Source organism: Osmerus eperlanus, chromosome 19 (assembly GCF_963692335.1).
Source record: "Osmerus eperlanus chromosome 19, fOsmEpe2.1, whole genome shotgun sequence".
In the NCBI taxonomy this organism is placed as follows: domain Eukaryota; kingdom Metazoa; phylum Chordata; class Actinopteri; order Osmeriformes; family Osmeridae; genus Osmerus; species Osmerus eperlanus.
Genome location: NC_085036.1, coordinates 9,035,921 through 9,058,958, shown reverse-complemented (window position 1 = coordinate 9,058,958; position 23,038 = coordinate 9,035,921). Strand labels below are relative to the sequence as shown.

The 23,038-nt window shown below is 52.0% G+C and overlaps 1 protein-coding gene across 7 annotated transcripts in view; it reads left to right on the top strand.

The window, feature by feature from the left end:
* dscama (Down syndrome cell adhesion molecule a) overlaps positions 1–23,038 on the top strand; it is a 73,130-nt gene that overhangs the window by 35,496 nt on the left and 14,596 nt on the right. For 3 of the 7 annotated variants that reach the window (XM_062485491.1, XM_062485487.1, XM_062485488.1), the window contains exons 4-16: positions 6,841–6,987; positions 7,124–7,402; positions 7,623–7,898; positions 8,627–8,923; positions 10,733–11,008; positions 12,365–12,643; positions 13,090–13,209; positions 13,594–13,653; positions 14,302–14,481; positions 21,704–21,900; positions 22,077–22,173; positions 22,304–22,432; positions 22,756–22,923. In XM_062485491.1, coding sequence (XP_062341475.1) covers positions 6,841–6,987; positions 7,124–7,402; positions 7,623–7,898; positions 8,627–8,923; positions 10,733–11,008; positions 12,365–12,643; positions 13,090–13,209; positions 13,594–13,653; positions 14,302–14,481; positions 21,704–21,900; positions 22,077–22,173; positions 22,304–22,432; positions 22,756–22,923 — 2,505 coding nt within the window. Of the gene's footprint in view, positions 1–6,840; positions 6,988–7,123; positions 7,403–7,622; positions 7,899–8,626; positions 8,924–10,732; positions 11,009–12,364; positions 12,644–13,089; positions 13,210–13,593; positions 13,654–14,301; positions 14,482–21,703; positions 21,901–22,076; positions 22,174–22,303; positions 22,433–22,755; positions 22,924–23,038 lie in introns of those variants that run through there. The other 4 variants (XM_062485489.1, XM_062485490.1, XM_062485492.1 and 1 more) reach the window with 3 other exon arrangements.

Here is a 23,038-nt window from a genome sequence, read left to right as displayed (position 1 = left end):
GTCCAGAGGTGAACCCGGGGTATGGGCTCATTTCATCGAAACCCTCTCTGAGTAAGGGAGATGGAGAGGGGGGAGCTAGCAAGATGGAAGGAGGGAATCAAAGAGAAGAGATGAAATCACTCCGCAGGGAAAGCAAGGCAAAAAAGAGCTCCTTCTCTCTCTCTCCTCTCTCTCTCTCACTCTCTCTCTCTCTCTCTCTCTCTCTCTCTCTCTCTCTCTCTCTCTCTCTCTTCTCTCTCTCTCTCCCTCTCCCTCTCCCTTTTCTCTCTCTCTCTCGCGTGCTCGCAGCCGTGCCACAGAGGGCCCAGTGACGGAGCCAGCTGAAGGACGACGCCCGCTGAATATTCATGAGGTACAGCTGAGACTCAACACTGGGCCATTTAGCGTCGGCCAGGGAGAGGCCAATGATAGCATTGTAAACTCAGAGCCATCAGGGGCTTAACGACTTGAGTCGAACAGTGGCCATTAAGACACACACAAGCTCGCACGCAAACACACACTCGCGCAAACACACCACGGCCTCCGACGGCCTCTCATTCATTGGGGAGGAAATAGAGGTTGAAACGAGGCTGTGTCGGTCGGTTTAGACGTGGTGGTGTGTGTGTGTGTGTGTGTGCGTGTCTTTGTCCAAGTGTTAAATGAGCAAAGGGCGCTTTGCTTGGTTGAAACAGTAGGCTGACCGTTATCTCTTTGTGTGTCTTTGTGTACGAGGCACAGAGGGTCAGAGGTTTGATTTGACACAAAGTCGTGTTCCAGTAGGCAACACTACGCGGTAATGCTCGTCATGTGAACCCATTAAGGATGTCTTCGTATCCACAGACTGCATACGTTCTGTAGAAGAAGAGCATGAAGCCAGAACTTCATGATACCTTCATCAATGAGGATGGCTCTGAGCATTCTGCCTGCAGAAAAAGGGTCACACACGCACACACACACACACACACACACACTCCCAGGGCGTGATTAGTGTGAGAAAATATAGTTTTAGGCACATCTTTGTCACACTGCTCATGATAATGATCTGGTTTTTATTTTTTATATTACTGGCCCCTCTATACCCACATCCTACCTCTGCACCATACGTGAGTCCTTCAAATCAGCAAACATGGTTCTTCCAAAAAAAGCCATTTTAATCAAACGTGCTTGGCTGTGACAGGAGAAAGCAGGACTCCAGTCGGGAGCCTCGGGGCTTCGTTAGTGACCCCGTCGTCCTCTCATGGAAAGCAGGCTGGAGCCGAGGGCATGGAGCGTCGACGCGGCGGAGAGCGGGCGGCGTGTTCGCTCGGGCCGAGGAGGACATCTTCATCCCCTGCCGGCGCAGGAGAGCGTTAGCCCCGGGCTAGTGTGCTACTGCTTAATGAGCAGAGGGACGCTGCCTCCGATTAGCTTAATGAATCAAAGCTGTTAGCCACGCGTGTCTTTATGAGCGCTGTTGGAGCCATCGGGCACATGATAGCACATTATGCTACCTAAAGTCTGGCCAAGGTGGGTATGTGATGAGGGGCTTCTACTTGTGTGTGTGTGTGTGTGTGCGCATTATCACCTAGTTGAACAGTATGCAGAATATTGCTTGCTAAGGTGGGAGGACAGTTGGGGGTGGGTGGGTGATTGGTGGGGGTGGGGGGGCGGTTGTTGCCTTGACAACAACAGCAGCTGTCAGCAGCTTCCTGTAATGGTGACAAATGGGTCTTATTAGAGCGGGTGAGTCATTTAGTGGGACCCCCCTGGCCTGCCATGCAGATCCTCATCTTAGGATGGTCACATGGGGGGGGGGGGGGGAGAAGACGAAAGACCTACTGCACACGCTCCTCATTCACCCTGGCTACAGCTCCTGCAGTACTGTACACACACGGGAGGGCCACCAGAAGCCTGCCGTCGATGAGGCTCTTCATCCGCGTGGCATGGGGAGATTTAGAAGTGGTTGTTCTAGTGTGGTTTCACATGGTGGGCGTAATCTCATCCTCCACTCGGATCTTCCTTCCTTTTCCGTCTGCGAGGTCACGTCCTCTCAGCTGACTGTGGGCCCTCGCCACTCCTTCTGTGGGAAGACCGAGACCTTGATGTGTACTTTTCACACAATGGAGAATAAATACAAAATAAAGGAAGTCTTTCAAAAGTGGAGGGAAAACACGATAATTATGCAGTTCATGTATTTTCGACATCATACCTAGGCTCTGCACAGCAGGGGATAAGCACACAAACACACACATGCATACACACGCCCATGCCCGCACAGACACCCCCTCGCACACACACACACACACACACTCACAGTGAAGAGGCAGTATTAATTATAGATGCAGATAGCTGCAGGTGGGCCTGTGCGCTACTGCTGGTGTCAGGGAGGGTGACGTGGGAGTGGCCAAGGTTACAGTGACAGTAATAACCTTTGTCTCTAGGGGCCTGACTCCTCCACACACACACACACACACACACACACACACACAGTACACACACTAACCCACACACACACACAGAAGAGCAGGCACCCTTTAAGGACACGGTATGTGGCCTGCGAGGAGATCCGTAATGAGGATAAAGAGATTCTCTTTAGCTGTACTGTGGAACTTTGGCACTGTGCAGAAACAAAGAGTTCATCAAGTCTTTGAACGGTTGATAGGCGAGTCGGTTGACTCGGCAGCGAGTACATGGTCTGGGGTATGGTCATGCGTTGATACGTACTCAGAGAGAGGGAGAGAGAGAGAGAGGGGAAAAGAGAGTAAGAGGGGAAGGGGGAAGAGAGAGGAGGGCTGGGAGGTCAGAGTCTTCAGGCGCCTGTTGGGATCTGTCAAACAGACACGGCTGACATTTTTTTTGATAATTGCTCTGCCCAGCCATGATCTGAATTAGCATATGAAAGTTCTGTCTTCCTTCTATCACTGGGTATAGGGGTGTATGCTAATTTGTAAGTCATTTCAGATGACAGAGAGTGCTTGTATCCCTGAGGTGCTCGCTCTGTCTCTCTCATTCTCTCTCTTTCTCATTTTCTCTCTCTCTCTCTCTCTCTCTCTCTCTCTCTCTCTCTCTCTCTCTCTCTCTTTTCTCGTCTCTCTATGCATGACTATCAGAGTGGAATCAGTAGAAGACTCCTATGGAGAACGGCACCTTTACTCCTCAGTCAGGGGGAGGGGCGGGGACACAATGTGGGCAGATGGCCAATCAGCAAGCACAGGTCATCCAGGTGATAAGGCTAGGGGCTCCTGTCACTGCAGGGACCTTTCACGTCACCAAGATTTTTCAAAAGATGGTTACTCTTTCCTTTTGTTCGGATCTTTGCGGGTTTATTGACGCAAGCCCTTCCACCAGGACAGAATGTACCCGAGCCCAGCTAGCCAGGCACACAGCGACAATAGCTTAGCTATGTAAGAATATGGCTGAAATTAGGTCTTTGTTATTGCTGCCATTCATGATTCGGCAAGAATTGAAGTTTCAGCAGAATAGAAGGTGAACCTCAATATTCAAGTGAATAGAGAGTCTATTTGGGAGCGCGGTGCGGCTTGTAGGAGGATTAATTGGATCTATTGAGTGGACAGTCACAGAGAGAGGCTTGTGCCTGCAGGACAGGCCCATGCCAAGCACCTGGGCAGAGGAAGGGAGGGGGAGGGTGGGCAGGCACGCCACCTGGGGTGAAGTGATGCCACTCTCCTCCGAATCCCGCAGACACACACACACTCACTCACACACACTCGTACACACATACACTCAAACGTGAACAGACGTAAATACCTACATACACAGATGTACATGCAGGACACACGCACACACACACACAGCTCCGTGGGCTCTCACAGAGATCTGACAGAGATCTCTCTCTCTCTCAGGCCTCCTCTGTGTTAGTATGCAGCGGGGGAGTGGAGGAGAGCAGGGGAAAGTGTCCTGGAGCGGCTGAAATCGTTATTATTGACCAGTCTTCTACAGACACACATTCACACTCTCGCACGCGCGCACACACACACACACACGCCGAGACACACACGCAGACACACACACGCGCGCACGTATGTAATGACATACAAATGCATGCTCTACAATGAATGCACACACACCACATCATGTGACCCGATATCTGCGGCATGCTATACACTAAACGCCAGAGCCTGGAGCCGGGGGGACGGAGAGAGGCGGAGGGACAGGGGGGAGGGGAGGGGCGGAGAGGGAGGGTGACGGGAGCGTCGAAGGCGTGGCGTCGTTCAGCAGAGCCGGTGCAGTGCCCCTGTGCATGATGGGAAAGACAATCTGAGGAGGCCGCAGATGCAGAAACCTGAAGGGACTGTGTTATTAATAAGAGTGTGATGGAGGGACAGAGGGACCGAGGGAGGGGGATTCAAGGATTGATGCGTTGAGAGAAAGGGGGGCGGGGATGGAGAGAAAGGTTTTCACACCGGATTTCATATATAATTTACAGTAAAGACATGTATTGAATTGCAGTGTTGTGTCTGTTGCTGTAGGCTATGTGGCAGGATATACGGAATACATATAGAAAGTGCTGCAAGGACATGTTCCTCACCAGGAGGCTCAATCCAGCCAAGTTCAAGGAATGTGCTTCCAGTGCTGCATAGGGGACTGATTCAATAAACATCAATCTACTGGCTCTATGTATGTGTAATGGACTGTGTGAATGACGGTGTAAGAGATCCTGTCTTTGCGTGTGTGTGTTTGTCTGTCTGTACTGCGTGCGTGTGTGGCTGTGTGTGTGTGTGTATGTGTGTCTAGCCATCTCCTAACCCCGGTGCCATTTTAACATGCTTTTGAAGCGCAAGCGCACACTGCCTCCATCTCTCCCCTTTTGTCACGGCTGACAGGCAGTCTGTTTTAATGAAGGCTCCTCTCATTCATAAGGCTGGGGAACCAAATCTTGTCAACTCTTGAAGCCTCCCAGGGTGCCAGGCAGGGTTCAGGGAGAAGCATGGAGAGGGGAGAAGAGAAGAGAGAGACAAGACAACGTGACGACTTTCTTCCCCCTTTGATATGTTTTTGTTGTGGCACCTGTGTATTCTCATGAAAATGAATAGTTTGACCCTGCATGCCTGTCTCGCTTAGACAGTGACACGCTGTCTTTAAGGTAACAAACGGAAGGGGTTAAAAGATGAAATAGCTTGGGAAATTCTTTTGATGATTTCATTTGGGTGGAGAGCTCAAATCAATCAGGTGGATGGGCTAGGCTGTTTTATTACGTTGTTGAGATTGAACTCGTAGACAAACAGTACAGTACAGTACAGCACAGCACAGTAGAGTACAGCACAGTACAGTACACATACATACCCACTCTCTCTATTCTCCCTTCTTTTACCAGTGGTTGCCTGTCACACACAACTGCATGTAGACCACAAGCAGAAACCCCTTCAGGATATCAAATCCACGGTCTCTCATTTCTAACTAGGTCAACGCTCGCTCACAATAGCTGCATCCTCGCCCCCCCCCTCCACCCCTCCACCCCCACTCTCTCCCTCCTTCTCTCTCTCTTTCTCACCCTCTTTATTTCATCCCTTCCTGCAATCCAGTGTAAAACACCACAAGGTTAAATCAATATTGTTTTAATAAAACATCAAGGACTTGGACTTGGCTGATTTGATGTGGTTAGACTGATTACTGAAGCACACAGCACACAGATCCACCCAGTGTTTCTTACAGTCTAACCCTCAATATGACATACAAACACGATGGCAAAGACAATGATTTTGACCGCACCGACACGCAGGAAGGTCATGTCCTAAATGGGATGGACACCATCAACAGGAGCTCACACAGAGACGTCACACACCCCAGCAACGGTGTGTGTCACGATGTATTAGAGCTGCTCCCAGAAAACCTCTTCCATCCATAGCACCAATTCGAGAAAATTCCGGGGCCTTTTCCACCAAATAGCCTCCTCCATCATCTGTGACACAGGAATACCCTCTTGGCCACAGTCGCAGCAGACATCCCTCCTTCTAAACGTGGACGGCGTCTCTCCACTCTCCCCGTGCTCCCAGGAAATTAGCATGACATTAGCATGATATTAGCACGGACGACCCGCGCCGCGGAGCTGGATCAAAGCATTCTGTGATCCTTTGGCTTTCTCTGCTTTAGTCTGAGAGGGAAGGAGAGACTGGGGGGGAGATAGAGAGAATAAGAGAGGGCTGAAAGTGTTTCCCCTGAGACGAGCGGGCGAGCGGCATAGATAGTGAGAGAGAGAGAGCGACGGAGAGCGAGAGAGCGAGAGAGAGAGAGAGAGAGAGCGAGCGAGCGAGAGAGCGAGAGAGAGAGAGAGAGAGCAATGAGATGGACAATAATGTGCTATGTTGCCACAACTCCGAACATCAAGCCTTGTCTCTGTTCCTCAGAGCTACCCTGAGCAGATGTTCGGTCTCCAAGGTGGGGCTTGGAGTCTCACAGTTGCGAACACTTCCAAGACCGCTTTCATGTCACAACGACACTCTGCTATGTGCAGACGTGTTGGAACAACCACACAATGCCTACACAAGCCTGATAATCCACAGGTTCTGGGATGAATACAATAATCCTACACATGATAATGACACCTAAACTGCATCATTTACATTTACATTTACATTTAGTCATTTAGCAGACGCTCTTATCCAGAGCGACTTACAGTAAGTACAGGGACATTCTCCCCGAGGCAAGTAGGGTGAAGTGCCTTGCCCAAGGACACAACGTCATTTGGCACGGCCGGGAATCGAACCACCAACCTTCTGATTAATAGCCCGACTCCCTAACCGCTCAGCCATCTGACCCCGTCAGCCATCATGGGACCTACACGTCATCGTAAGTTGGCGCGGGAGCACAAAAGAGCCGGTTGACTGACGGGGGCCGTGTTTTCTTCCCGCTTGTGTGTTTCAGTGTCGCGGTTTCTCATCACATCCACGGGGGCGCTGTACATCCTGGACGTGCAGATTGAGGACGGCCTGTACAACTACCGGTGCATGACGCGCCACCGCTACACCGGGGAGACGCGGCAGAGCAACAGCGCTCGGCTCTTTGTCTCCGGTGAGGACCGCGTACACGCCTGGCCGTGTGGCGGAGCGACAGGACCGTCGTGTTTCAACGCGAATCGGCTTCTGGTGAACCAGCGTCGTCCTGCAACGCCTCTCACCTCCCCCTCTCTCTCTTTTCTGTCTCCCAGACCCCACGAACTCGGCGCCCAACATCCTGGATGGCTTTGAGCGTCGCGAGGTCATGGCGTCTCACCGGGTGGAGCTCCCGTGCAAGGCGTCCGGTCACCCGGTGCCCAAGTACCGCTGGCTGAAGGACAACCGCCCCCTGGAGCCCGACACGCGCTTCCGGCAGAGCGTCACAGGCCTGCTTATCGAGCGAGCCCAGCCCAGCGACACGGGGGGCTACGTGTGCGAGGTGTGGAACAGCTACGGCAACGCTGAGGTGGTGGGCCGGCTGCTGGTCAAAGGTCAGTGTCCCGGGGGAACCATGGGAGTTGGAGTTTAGAGTGGGTTTTCATGAAGGCGTGTGTGGAGTGATTGGCGTTACAAGTGTCTGCTAAATGAATACAGCAGTACATGATGTAGGTAAACAAATGATTCAATTCTGTTATGAAACCTGGTTATCACAAGATATTATGTCAATAGGGAACCAGTGTAACATCTTTGCGTGATGTATCCGACCCCCAGAGCCCTTGAAGGCGGTGGTGAGCCCCAGGAAGGTGAAAGGCAGCGTGGGTAGCCAGGTGTCCTTGTCCTGCAGCGTGACTGGCTCCGAGGAGTACGAGCTGTCCTGGTACCGCAACGGAGAGCTCATCTACCCTGGGAACAGCGTCCGCATGACGGGGGACAACCGGGAGAATCTGGTGATGGCGGGCATGGCCAAGAGCGACGGCGGAGCCTACCAATGCTTCGCCAGGAACGGCAAGATGTCCGCCCAGGACTTCGTCCAGGTCATCCTGGAAGGTCAGTCGTCCATCCGCGAGGGGGAACTAATAAGGTGTCGGAGATTGAGAATAGGCTCGTTCAGAGCACACCGTGCCTGGACGTAGGACATGGCCGGCTTTGTAGTGTGTTTGCTTTACTGTGTTCTCAATGTTGCTTGTGCTGACTTGCAAACAAACAGTCTATGTTGCATTCCTGTGTTTCTGACCGTACACCCATTGATCAGTGTTTCGTGTGTGCGTGCTAATGAGACTTGCAGTAAAGCCTTGGCCCAGCCCCTATTATTAGATTATCTGAACAAGGCTTGCATAAGCTGGCATAGCCGGAGATCGGTTTCTGCGGCAACTGCCTCCCGTGTCCATGGACCAGTATAAAGAGGCTATTGATAATCTATAATGATGTGGAGGAGGATGGGGATGGGCAGGAACAGGAAGGAGAAACCATTCCAACGCGTCTCTCCATTTTTCTTCTCATAGTGTAGGGACCCGCTCTGTATTCATAGGATCGTCCTACATGAAAAGGGACTAGTTTGTGCGAGCGAGAGTGGTCCCATGGTGCATGCGAGAGTGTCTGTGGCGTTTGCATGGCTGCACGACTATTGTCTCTCTGCAGAAACTGTCCGCAACCGCAATCCCAAAAGAGGCTTTCGTCTTCTCCATGCACTGACAACAGACCAGCCTCGATGTCGATAGCGACAGTTTCGCGATGCCGGCCTCTCACCGGGTGTCTCCCGTTCCCCCTCCCCACAGACGGCACTCCCAAGATCCTCTCCTCCTTCAGCGAGAAGGTCTTCAACATCAACGAGTTTGTGTCACTGGCGTGCACCGTGAAGGGCACGCCGGAGCCGCGCGTGGCCTGGCTGCTGGACGACGAGCCGGTGAGCCGGGACAGCCGGCACCGCATGTCCCACTTCACCAACGCCGAGGGCCACGTCATCAGCCACCTGAACATCAGCCACACCCACGTGCCGGACGGGGGCGTCTACCGCTGCACCTGCAACAATTCGGCCGGGGCAGTCTCCTACCAGGCGCGAATAAACGTAAGAGGTGCTTGTCAGACCAGCTCCTCCCATACACACATACACACATCTCTGTTTGCTGCTGTGTTGCTATAGTAACCGTAGCTGTTGTTGTTTACCGTAGGTATTGTTGTTTTTTTCTCTCGATTGGCCCGTCTCGCTTGCGTTTAAAAGAGGGACAAGACTTGGACTTGCGTGCCTGACTAAACCACCGCGAGCTGCCGGGTTGTTTCCCGTCCACACACGTGTCGCTGTGTGTGTCCACGCGCCTTTGCTGGTTTGCGAACCCGCACGCGACTTTGCATTTAGACATTCGGATCTTCCCGGACGCTCCCCCTTTAAGAAGGACTGGGGGGGTTCTCCTCCCAGACGGGGCTGATCCGAGGCCCGTCTCGTCGCTTCCTCCAGTCTTCCTCCCCCCGTCCGCGTCCGCCTCCTCCCCAGGACGGGGCCGGCCCGTCCTCCAGCCTCGCGCTCAGCTCCCCTCATCCGTCACCGCGTGTCAGCGCCGACTTCTCTAATGCCCCGCTCCCTACCTAACTCCCGCTGATAGCTTTATACTAGGGCGCCATTACGTTGATTTACACAAGCTCCGGCTTAGGGCTGAGCAGCGCTCTGGGCCCGGCGTGCAGGTGCCGGCCTCGTCCCTGCACGCCTCCTGAGCCTGGTGAAGCCCCTCCTGCCTCAGAGTCGTTATGTTAGAGGGAGAGGGAGTGAGGGAGAGAGAGGGAGAGAGAGGGAGAGACAGGGAGAGAGACGGAGAGAGAGGGGGAGAGACTGAGAGAGAGCTAGAGAGAGGTAGAGAGAGGTGGAGAGAGGGAGAGAGAGGGAGAGAGAGGGGGTATGTGAAGACTCATCGGAGTAGCCTAAAACCCATTTAGATTGAATGCTCACTCTAGCATGTTGCGGTATAGGCTAAATAAGGCTATTCCAAAGGCTCTGGTTCAGTAGGGTAGCTGGCGAGGAGATGAGCCTGGCATCAATGGCTGTCGGACGCAGCCGAGCGGCCAAGATAAATCTCGGCAGGTGGCGTGGCGGAGACAGAGTAATGACTGTTTTTTGTTGCATCATTGGCTCCTTAATCGCGCTAAAGAGAGTAGCAACCCGGATGCCTGAGCACCAGAACTACACTGCTGCACTTGGAGTTAAACTGTCTTCCACTCGCTGTGAAAAATACCTGATAGTCAAGTTTCCCAGAAAAGCTATGTGCTCTGGAACCTTCCAGCCTATCCTGGTGGGTTTCTGTGGCAGGAGTGTATGAGAGCGCGAAGTGTAAGTAATGATTTCGATAATAGATTCCTGAGTGGGGACTGGGAACACTGAGCTCTAACGCTCGTCTAAGGCAATCATGGCAATCATGGCCGGTGTTTAGGAGAGGGTAGAACTGGGCAATATTCACACAGGGAGATCAGAACAGGAAGCTATTCCCCTCTGCTTCAGTCTAGGATTAGAAATCCTAGTCACAAAGTGAGATGGTTATTTTGTATGGATAGGTGAGAGGATTCGGAACGAAATAGAGTATAGGTTCATTTGGGTGGGCTGGTGATAGATTTTATAGTTCGAATCAATGTCCGTTTGGTTCAAGCATGTGGTCGTAATTATTTGGGGATGTAGCTGGTCAGCTCTGATGTCTTGGTCAGGCACGCTCCAAGTCCAAAATTGTGATCGTTTTAACCAATGTAATGCTAAATGTTTTTCTTATGTACAGCGTAAGGATAAATGGAGACTTCCATATTAATGGTTGTCCGACACACACACATCTCACACTTCAAAATATCCAACTCCCCCCACCTCCAAACCATTTTAAGAGAGGTATTCCTCTGTTGTGACCTTTAAGGGCCTGCCAGTATACGACCAATGAAAAACCTCACAGCCATCGCCGGGCGAGACATGTACATCCACTGCCGCGTCATTGGCTACCCGTACTACTCCATCAAGTGGTACAAAGACTCCAACCTGCTGCCGTACAACCACCGGCAGCGTGCGTTCGAGAACAACGGCACGCTGAAGCTGTACGACGTGCAGAAGGACGTGGACGAGGGCGAGTACACGTGTCACGTCCTGGTGCAGCCGCAGCTCTCCACCCACCAGAGCGTCCACGTCAGCGTGAAAGGTAGGTCACCCCCGGGTCAGCTCCGCCCACCGCCCTCAGCTCCGAGGAGCACGATTAGTCCAGTGGGAACTCTGCCCCCGGGGACACAACCACAGCACGATTATGGAGCTGTACTGAGGTGTAGTTGTGCATTGTCTATTGACCCCCCCCACCCCCACCCTCCACACACACATACACTCACACACACACGTTTACATAGAGCCAGCCACTCCATCCTCCTCACCAAACACTGTTAATCCTCATTCCCTCCTCTCCTGTCCTCTCCTCTGCCACTTCCACCGCCACTACCAGAGGGGAATAACCTGGCAGGACTCTCTTTCCTCAATGACGCTGCATAATTTGAAGGAGTGTCAGATAGCCCCCCCCCCCCCCCCCCCGTACGCACACACTCACGCCGGCTCGCTAACGAGTGCGCGAGGGGGAAATCACGCCGCCCAGACAAAGGCGAGCCCGCCAGTCGGCTGGGGCTAATTTGCCTGCAAGCTGCTTAGCATTCCTCCGCCGCCAAGGGGAGTCCCCGGGAGCCCATTATGCCTAGTTTGTTGTGAATTAAATAAGCGCTGAAGTACCGCTTATTCCAATGTTATTTTAAATCATTAATTCTCCAAAGCATCTGTTTCTCACGATGGCTACAGTGTCCCCAGAGAGAGAGGGAGGGAGAACGAGAGGGGCAAACGAAGTGAGAGCGGGAGAGAGGAATCTTGCGTTTGAAACAGAGAGAGGAATATTGAGATTGAGAGAGAGAGAGAGAGAGAGAGAGAGAGAGAGAGAGAGAGAGAGAGAGAGAGAGAGAGAGAGAGAGAGAGAGAGAGAGAGAGAGGGGAATATTGAGATGAGAGAGTGCATACAGTAGGGACTGTACACTGGGAGGGAAATAAGTGTTATTTTTGTGAGGGAAATCTGCCTCTCCGCATGGGTAATGTAATGGATTCCTCTCCCACACCTGCTACGACTGTGGAAATCCCTAGTATTAATAAGGTGCTAAAGCGAGAAGGATGATGGTTGATTTGCCTGTGAAAGGTTTTCTGAGGACTGTCAGAGAGAGGTTCTGTCTAGTGCTGAACATCAGTCTACCTTGCTTAAAATCACATGGCTATTCCATGTACAGTATACATATGTACAGTACAGCACAGTCCTGTACTGTGGAGGGTATACTGTTTGATGACTGGATTGGACAGGTACCAATGCAAACCAAAACATCAGTGTGTGTGAATGAATCCTGTGCAGGTCAAATTAAGTGTCGGTCAAACACAACTCAAGCAGCTCTGTTTTAACCGTAGAAGCCTACGTTTTTTCCTACCACCTGACATGTCTCCCTCTCTCTCTCTCTCTCTCTCTCTCTCTCTCTCTCTCCAGTCCCCCCTGCCATCCATCCCTTCGAGTTCCCTCGCTTCTCTATCGGCCAGCGGGTGTTCATCCCCTGCGTGGTGATGTCGGGCGACCAGCCCGTCTTCATCACCTGGCAGAAGGACGGCCGGCCTATCCCGGCCAGCCTGAGCGTCACCATCGACAACATCGACTTCACCAGCTCCCTGCGCATCTCCAACCTGTCCCTCCTCCACAACGGCAACTACACCTGCATCGCCCGCAACCAGGCGGCAGCCGTGGAGCACCAGAGCCAGCTCATCGTGAGGGGTGAGGAGGGGGGGACGGAGGGAGAGGTAGAAGGGAGGAGCACAAGAAAGAGAGGGAGGGAGGGAGGGAGGGGCAAGGGGAGCGACTGAGGGGGTGAGGGGAAGGCAGAGGTGGGAGGGAGGTATTAAGAGTATCATATGACTCTCATAATCTCAATATCCCATTTATTTCATATCCGCTTAAACCCAGTGATGAAGGGAGTCAGGTGGCTGAGCGGTGAGGGAATCGGGCTAGTAATCCAAAGGTTGCCAGTTCGATTCCCGGTCATGCCAACTGACGTTGTGTCCTTGGGCAAGGCACTTCACCCTACTTGCCTCGGGGGAATGTCCCTGTACTTACTGTAAGTCGCTCTGGATATGAGCGTCTGCTAAATGACTAAATGTAAATGTAAATGTAACCACTGTGACATAGCAGGTTTTTGACAGTTGACCTGCCCTTCTATCCAGTCCCCCCTAAGTTTGTGGTGCAGCCTAAAGACCAGGATGGCATCTATGGAAAGGCTGTGATCCTCAACTGTTCTGCAGAGGGCTACCCTGTCCCTACCATTCAGTGGAAGTACTCCAAAGGTATAAACACACACACAAGCACACGCACAGAAAAGCCACACACACACACACACAGGTACACAACATCTTGTCTACCCTCCAGTCCAGATGGTTTTGCTGAATTGCAACATTGTGTGTCTTACGCGTCTCCGACGGCAAGTTTTTCTTATGAAAAAGCATCCACTTATGAAAGCCAACACAGCAAACCTAATGTCAACACAGCCTTCGGGGTGGATGGTGCTGCAACTCATAACCAACAACAAGAAGCCCAGGCAAAACTGCCAACTGTGAAGAAAGAGGTTTTCTGGGAGATGTAGTTTATTTAAGACATAATACTAGGGATCCCAAATGTGCTAGCGTGAGTGGTTTGAACTGCATTACCCATACAGTATGTTCCTCCTACAGTGGGTCTTGATGGAGGTGTGGTTGATGGAAACCGTTCAAGTCAACGTACCAATAACTCTGGTATAGCTGAGTAGCTCCAACAACAGCAGTGTAATAAAACTAATACAGATCAAATTCTAATGATGACAGCTGAGTATGTAGCTGGCTGATTCTTGATTCTAATATGAGCTTTTGTTGTGCTTTGCTAATCAGACATCTTGCAAAGAAATTACTAGCACCTGCTTCAATACAGACTATGTTAAGTTTGGTTTATCTTTTTTATATATACTTTATGACAAGTGACATAGCGGTGAGCAATAGCATTGCAGTTTTTTTCTGATCTTTTTATAACATTCATCTAATGGAAACTAGAATGCTTATATAAAACAAGAGATTTCTCTCTGTTAAACTTTAGTGCGTTTGTGTGTGTCTGGGTATGCATTTCCATGCATCTGCGTGTGTGTTAATGCTTGTGTGTGCATGTGTGTGTTAATGCTTGTGTGTGTGTGTGTGTGTGTTAATGCTTGTGTGTGTGTGTGCGTGTTAATGCTTGTGTGTGTGTGTTAATGCTTGTGTGTGTGTGTGTTAATGCTTGTGTGTGTGTGTGCGTGTTAATGCTTGTGTGTGTGTGTTAATGCTTGTGTGTGCGTGTGTGTGTTAATGCTTGTGTGTGTGTGTGTTAATGCTTGTGTGTGTGTGTGTGTGTGTGTGTGTGTGCGTGTCTCCCAGGTGCGGGTGTGCCTCAGTTCCAGCCCATAGCCCTCAACTCAGGCTTCAGAGTCCAGGTGCTGGTCAACGGCTCCCTGCTCATCAAGCACGTGCTGGAGGAAGACAGCGGCTACTACCTGTGCAAGGTCAGCAACGACGTCGGCGCCGACGTCAGCAAGTCCATGTACCTCAACGTCAAAAGTAAGTCCAAAGGAGACCCCCCCCCCTCCCCCCCAACACCACCATGTGATTGTCCGGTAGCCATTCTCTCCCAAGGTTGTGTTTCAATGTCATTACGGACGCCAAATTTCATCTTCTTGTTTATTCCAACTGCAAGACAGCCAAAGGAAGCAGCTAGTTACCGTATTATACGTTTCAAATATGTTTTATTCTTGGAATTCACAAGCAAAAATTATTTTGTGGCATGGAATCTTCCTAAGCTTCCATGAGAAGTTTTGTTAAGCTGCTCTTTGTAATGCCCATCTTTTGGTTGTGTTCTTATTTGTGCCCATGCAACCCAGACTCCCGTTTAGCTTTGATCCAGAATGGCCTGTTACTGACCAACATGATCAGGTGTCCCTGTGTTCATGTAGGCTGTCCCGGGCGCGCTCAGTATTGTGATATTGTGATAAGTGTCGCGAGTCGGGTCTGTTCTGAGTCATATCTGCTCTGTGACGCTGAGGCCACTGGCTAGTCACCTCTCCCCTGGCCCTGTGCTCTCTGAGCTACACACACACAGAGACAGACACACACGGACAGACACACACACGCAGACACAGACACACACAGGAACGAGCAGCAGAGATCTCGGAGCGAAAAACACTGTGGCGTTTATCCGCTGAGTGGCCAAGGACTTAGCTCCCCTCCATTAAGCCCTGAAGTCTGTATGCAGGCGAGGGCTGCCATGTGGAAAGGAGGGCTGGGGGGAGGGGGGGCAGGAGAGTATACACGTTTACCCCCACCCCCCTCCTCCCCCCCTCCTTCTAACCTATCCCTCCTGCTCTACTGGACGTCTCTCCTCCTCTGCCTCCTCCTCTCAGTGGTCTCTCCCTCAACCTCCAGACCAACATGTTCTCTCTGTCTAGGCCTACTCCTCTGTGTGTGTGTGTGTGTGTGTGTGTGTGTGCCTGTGCGTGTGTGTGTGTGTGTGTGTGCGAGAGAGAGAGAAAGAGAGAAACAGTAATTTTGGAGTTTGATTTCTAGAACAGTCTGAACAGCCCCTCCCTCCGCTCTCTGTCCGAGCCCCTCTCTTCTCATCCCTCATCACTATGTGTGTGTCTCTGTCTAGTCGCAGGGGCTGATGGCTGCTGACATGATTGGGGGGTTGTGCGCTAGGTTACACATCCCTTCAGCCGGCTCCATATAATCCTCTTTTATTTCCATTTGGAACACTGCCCTCTTCAGGTGGCTATGGAGACGTACAGAGAGCAGAAACTATTGTTTAGGTCCAGTCGGAGAGAAGGAGAGAGGAAGAAGCCTACTTCCTCTCACAGTACATAGGGGGGAAAACATTGTCTGGCACAACACTGCCTGAATCGACAAAATCCATGATGAGCCGTGATAGTTACAGTTGCTGTGCAGCCTCTTCATCCCGGGCCTTCTGACGCAAAGATGCTCCGGGTGTGTGTGCGCGTGCGTGCGCATGACACCCTGCAGCTCCCCATTGGCTGGGCTGGGTGCTCATGTGATCACAGTCACACGGTAGAGGGGCTTACACCCCACCAGCCCCCACCACCCCCCCCCCCCCCCCCGCCCCCCCAGCTCTTATCTGGCTGCTGCAGACCCCTCCCTGCAGAGCGGCCCTGTCTGTCTGCCTCAGACAAATACTGCTCCCTCATGACTCTGTCTTGACTGCCTCCAATACTCCCCGGTCTAATACTACGCACACACATCCCACACAATCACAAACGCGCAGACACACCCACACACAATGCTCTACACGTAGTCAGTACACATTTACAAAGACACATCTTCAGGCCACAGCGATGCACACACAGTGTGTTTGTGATTATCAAGACATCATTGCCTCCTGTGCAATCTGCCCATCCTCCTGTCACTCATCTTCCCTTTCTGACGTCTTACTCCAGCGCGCGCGTGTGTGTGTATGTATGTGTGTGTGTGTATACAATATCTGCATGCGTGTGTGTGTGTAATGTATGTCTCTTGGTGACACCCCTCCCTCAGGTGAGAGTTTCCTCTCTGGGAGGGGGGGATGGGGGCAGGCAGGGGAAGGCAGAAGGGGGAGGGGGTTGTTGTTGTGAACGTAGCCCGGATCCCGTGTTGTGTCTGAGGCTCTCCACGCTCCCTGTAACCCGAGCCTCCAGCCCTCCCATCAGGCCTGCTCCCCGGGCCGACGCGTGTGTTGGTGACAGACGAGACCCCTCGTTAACCCCCAGAGCTCGTCCCTCCGCTTAGCGGGGTGTCATGTTACGCCGCGCACCCGGTCCCAGGTGGTGCGCTACCTCCACAGCCAGTAAGCATGCTGCCGTCAGTGCAGAGCGTTTGTTTATCCAGGCCACACCACCATGTCACCGTCGGAGAGGCCTCGGCAGCCACTTAAGAGGCTTTAGGAGCCAATTAGAGAAACACCGGAGCTGACTCGCTGTGGAGTAGTCATGTGACCTATAGTGTGATCTGCAGGGCTTGCTATTGGCTGCGCAGGTTTACCTAGGTGTAGGGGAAGGGAGTTGAAGGAAACTGCACCATCGGTACTCTGTAAAAAAGAAAAAACGCTCAATTTTATTTGGCTAAACAATTACAAAAGCTATTTCTATGGGGTTTAAGGGCGGTTAAAAGGAGAATTAGGGTTAGAATGGCAGAGTTAAGGGTTGTGGATGACACTATATTGAATGGTAGCAACTGAAAGAAAGAACAATGGAAAAACATGCACATACTGAACTCACAGAGACGGTGCAGTTGCACACAGACAGTACACATACACACTGGAGCCATACAGGAACAAGGAGCCCTGGCTCACAGGCCCTCACTGTAGTTCAGGGTCTAAGACAGATTCCATTGGCTGAGCCTATTGTGCCCGAGTCCCGGGGAAATGAATTGCAGCTATTGTGATGTCACGGCATGGCACTTTTATTGTTATTAGTGTCTGTGCATACGTTAATGCCTGCCTGGCACTCCTCATGTATCACCCTGTATGAACACTGTCACAGCCACCGTCAGGCTCCAGAAAGCCCTTGTGTCGCTGCAGTTTGTTTTCACTCCATTATGTGAAAATGCATGTGTGTGTGTGTGTGTGTGTAAAAGGTAGACTCACCACACAGACACCACTATTCAGCCCTAATGACCATACAGTTACTCTGTATGTGTGTTTACTAGCTTGGGCATGCGGCGTAAACAAGAGTCCTCTTCTTCTGCCTCTACCTCAGTATCTCCACCTCCACGAACCCAGTCGAGTTCATTCATCGCCCACCCAGAGTGGGTTCTGTCAGAGTGGGTCAACGGCCTCTCGGTGTTTATCAGTGCCAATTAAGACCAATTAAGTCCATTAAACTCATAACCCACTGACGAGAGTGCCCTCGTAATCAGACTTAATTGGAGAAAAATTGTGCTGTCGCATGACCGCCAAGCTCCCTATCACAGAGAACCCCCATTTCTCTCCCGCCCTCTCTTTTAGTTACGTTTGTATAATTCCAGTCCCTCCGCCTAGCCAGACTCGCCGGCCCCTGTCTGGGGTGCTGCAGCCGGCATCATGCTCCATGTCCGAGCCAATTGTCCAGCTAAGGGAATTACTTCACCCTAGCGCCAGGCGCCCGGTCAACCAGTCCTGCCTGTGCCATCCTGCCCCCCACCCCCACCCCGTCGCCCCTCCTCCTTCCTTCCACCATACCCCTCCCACCCCCACCCGCACGCACGCCAGGGCGTCTCTCCTTCAGCACCCGCTCACACGGTGCCCCGGGGGCGAAGGAGGAGGAGGGGTGAGGGGTGAGGGGGGGGGGTGGTGATCTCCTAGGGAGACATTTCATCTCCGCTCCTCTCCCTCTCCATCTCCTCTGGTTGGCCCATGCCCCATTGAGTCGACCATGTACCCTGTGGCCTACATTCTGGCCCGCCAGCCAGGCTCACTGCCGGGGGGGGGTGTTGGGTGGGGGTGGGGTGTGTGGGTGGGTGGGTGGGTGGGGCGGGCGGGCGGGAATGGGGGGGGTGAAAGAGGCTGGAACCTCCAACAGTCATGATAGTTCCACTGTGGCTGGACAGGGGAGTACAGTATTGGGTACAGTACAGTTTCCAACCCATGGTGGAAGATTGTGGGGTGAAGTGATGGAGAGATCTGTTTTTCAAACTTGTAGATTCACATACAGGATCCTGTGCTTATTCAAAAGTACCAATAGAGCCTGTACCATAGACACTGTACTGTACCACAATGCACCTGTATTAGCTGACTACACGTTTAGGAAGGTTTTGCCTCTGGGCAGATCCCAGCATCCCTTAATGATGGCATTGCTGTTAACATGACCAACATTACATTTCCTGTTAGTATCTCCCGTGTTCTGCATTGCGACATTCAGGGCCCCGTTCGGTAAACACACTCTTGTGGAAATCAGTGGCAGGCTCGTGTTCTATTCCTGGATACTATAAATGGCCCTTTCTGAGAGCAGGTGAGATGGAGAGAGGAGAGACTGTCCAACGCTGGTTGGCATGGTAACCTGGCCAGGTGAAAGGGAGCCTTGGAGGGGAGGGGGAAAGGGGGATGAAAGAGAGGGGGGTGGTTGTCTCGCGGGAGCAGCCTATCAGCAGCAGCCTATCCCAGAATCCCCTGCAGGCGTGCGTGGATCGTGGCCTGTAGTAAAAAGGAGGAGTGTGTGTGTGTGGGGGGGGGGCAGAGAGATGTGGGTTAGAGAGAGACTAAGGAGAAGTGGTAGAAAGAGAGATAGAACGATAGGGGTTAGAGAGACAGGAAGCGAGAGAGAGAGAGAGAGAGAGAGAGAGAGAGAGAGAGAGAGAGAGAGAGAGAGAGAGAGAGAGAGAGAGAGAGAGAGAGAGAGAGAGAGAGAGAGAGAGGGAGAGATGGAGGGTTAGAGAGAGGGAGAGAGAGCTAGGGGTAAGAGAGAGGGAGAGAGAGAGAAGAGGAGAGAGGAACCTCCTCACCTCCTCCCACTACAGACTGCAAACACAGTACACACTGTACCATATCCTCATCCACCACAATACAGCAACTGGAACAATAACAACAGCACCAAGCCTAAAAACATAAATCCCTGCTCCTCTATCCGCTCTGACTGCATGTATTCTACTGTGCCATGTTCACTTGAGTCTTATCTTGAGGAGTTATGTGAGCATATTTGGATTGTCTGGGCTTCCTAATTCACTTTAGCTGTCTAATGTACTGTCCTGGTCCTCAGTATGTACAGTGTGGTTAGTGCAGCTGAATCTTTGCCTGGTCTCACAGTTTCAACAGGCTTTACTCAAATTATTCGCCCGATTGGAAAGGAAATATGGTGTCATTAGTGTGTATGGGTGCATATGCATGTGTTTGTGTGTGTGTGTGTGTGTGTGGACAATTGTTTGTGTGAGAGGCAGCCAATTCAACCATCCATCTATGCTTCATTTCAACATGTCAATACTTCTCTTAGTGCTAGATCTAATGCCTTCGAGACACACCCTTTTACATTTGCACGAACAAGCTCTGGTATAGCTGGAGGACGATTACCAATCCTCTGGTTAATGAACTCTAACCTAATCTCCACCGGGTCGTGCTGTGGCACACAGGGACCACTGTTTTTATACTGTAGTAAACCGGACAAATCTCTCATTGCTGATCAGGTGCGTGTGTGTGTGTGTGTGAGAGTTGTTACTGCATAATGCGTGCATGTGTGTGCGTTCTAGTGTGCGACACCGTGTGCGTACTGTCTGTGTGTGTGTTCTTGCGTTAACTATGTGTGTGTATGTGTGTGGTGTATGTGTATTATTATAGCGTGCAGTAGATGTCGATTATATGTATTCTAGTGTTCAATACTGTTTGTTCCAGTGTGTCTTTGAGACTGCAGGGAGTGTCTCACCGATGTTCCCCATTGGAAGCATGCCCCCCCCTCTCCTCCTCCCCCCTCTGTTCGCCCCCCCCCCCCCACCCCCCCCCTCCTGACCCCCAGAGCCCAGTTCCTGTACCCAAAAGTCTGCTGGATATTAAAGAAATACATCAAAAGGGCAATTAAAACTCAGTGGAAGGACCTGGCTTTTGCCTAAGGGCGCTGTGCACAACACACACACACACACGCACGTGCACTTACGCACGCACACGCACACACACGCACACGCTGCTATCTACGGGAGTGCCAATGTCACAACTAGGAAACCCTGAGTACCACGCATGGACGTCTTGTTCCCTTTACAAGGTCACAGGGACGGCGTTGAGCTTCAGCCCGACGATATCAAGTGTAAACGTGCGGAGGTGTGACATCGGAAGCTTCTGGCAAACGGCTCTCCATCTTTTATGAGAAACGCTGTACATTCCCGGCTCTCTGCCACTCATCCTCTCTCTTCCTCGGCATCAGTTGCCAGCAGTGTAAACATTCCCATCCACCACCTCTCCTCTGAGGCACTTACATGACAAAAAAAAACGAGAGTACCTTCCCTCCGAGCGATAACATTTACCAAAGGCCTTAGAAGTTCTCCCACCTAACCCCCCCTCACCCCCCTCCCCATCGCCACTCCAAATGTGTCGCACTAAAAATTCATAGTTGCCATGCAAAATAAATCAGCGTGCTTTTCCATGGCGAAGGCTCAAAATGGCTGGGGAGTGAATAAGAGATGAGGCTTAAACGTTTGCAACCCCTCGCTTGTCACTCTGCATCAAATCACAGGGGCTGCGTTTCCAGTGTGTGTGTGGGGGGGTGTGAGCCAGTGGGGCTTGTGTGTGTGTGTGTGTTCCTGAGTACAGCGCTGTTACACACTCCGCTGTGGGGGTAATGAGGCGTGCCTGTCGTTAGGGTGTGTTTAGTGCGCGGTCTTTAACGGCCTGTCAGAGCACACTGTACCAATAGGGACCCTTAGATACAAGCCAAGGCTGCTTGTTGTCATCAGAGTCTGGCAGCCGAACTGCACAGATGCGCTTTACCAACATCCAATATGTGGGACATTAGAATGAGCTTGTCTGCAGAATGTTAACCAGCCCTCTAAGCATCAACTGATGTCAGATGCACAATGATCTAACTCAATTAAGTGTCATTGGAGCAAAGAAATTGGATTCCTTGTCTTGTCTGTGATGTCTGGTCTTCTTAGCTTCCGTGTGACAGGTATCAGTGGGATATTGCAGATGAATTGGATTATGGATGGAGGATTTGAGTTGGGTCTGTTCTACGTCACCGGAAAAGTAACTCTTGTTTGCTGTGACTCCTCCCTCTTTCTCCCTCTTTCTCCCTTTTTCTGTCTCTTTTCCCTCCCTCCCTCCCTCTCCCCCTCTCGCCCCCAGTCCCGGCCATGATCACGTCGTACCCCAACACCACGCTGGCCACGCAGGGCGAGGAGAAGAAGATGAGCTGCACGGCTCACGGCGAGAAGCCCATCATGGTCCGCTGGGAGAAGGAGGAGCGCATCATCAACCCGGAGACCAGCCGCTACGTGGTCACCGTCAAGGAGGTGGCCGACGAGGTCATCTCCACGCTGCAGGTGCAGACGGCGGCCATCTTGGAGGGGGGGGGGGGTTGTTTCTCTGCTGGTATTCAACGAAAGTAACTGAAGGTTTATGGGATTGTTGTTGTATAAGTAGGGGTGGATGTAATTGTGGCCTGGATGATTCCCTACGGCTGCATTCAGAGGCTCACCCCCCCTCTCCCTCCCCTCAGATCATGCCCACCGTGAGGGAGGACTCGGGCTTCTTCTCCTGCCACGCCATCAACTCCTACGGAGAGGACCGAGGCATCATCCAGCTCACTGTGCAAGGTAAAGCCCCCCGCCAGGCCCACACTGCGGCGCACTACAGCTCACTGTGTTGTGCAGATAGTCTCTCTACGTCTCGTGTGTGCGGGCGTGCTCCAACATCAGTACCCTGACCTCCTATCGCCATCTCCAGAGCCCCCGGACCCCCCAGAGGTGGAGATCAGGGAGGTGAAGGACAGGACTATTGCCCTTCGTTGGACCATGGGCTTTGACGGCAACAGTCCAATCACAGGGTTCGACATCGAGAGCAAGAACAAATCAGGTACGGGTGACCGGGATGGGGTCAAAGGGCGTGCGGCATGTGATGCAAATGATGTCCCCCTGCTGAATACCGTGGACCGTGTTACTGTAATGTAGGAAGTCATGATTTAGCAACACCTTGTACTTGAGCAAGCCTCTGTTTGGGAGAGAGAATCATCCCTAATGCGTTGTCTCGGTCGAACTGCAATAATTCAATCTGGTTGTCTCAATGCACTTAGCCAATGTTGACCTCCCTCCCCTTACTCAGTGACCTCACTAACCCCAATAACCCTGCCCTACCCCCCCTCTACCCTTCTACCCTGCTGTGCCCTCTCCCCCCCACAGCCTCCTGGGATACGGCCCAGAAGACCAAAGACGTCTCCCCCCAGCTCAACCAGGCCACCATCATCGACCTCCACCCCTCCTCCACCTACAACATACGTATGTTCGCCAAGAACCTCATCGGCAAGAGCGAGCCCAGCAACGAGCTCACCATCACCACGGACGAAGCAGGTAAAAAACATGATCATCACACACACATATTGGACACACACACATGTGCAGTACATGGACACACGGACGCGCGCAAACAATGTGCATCCGAAATGAGCGTCCCCGACTTCACAGT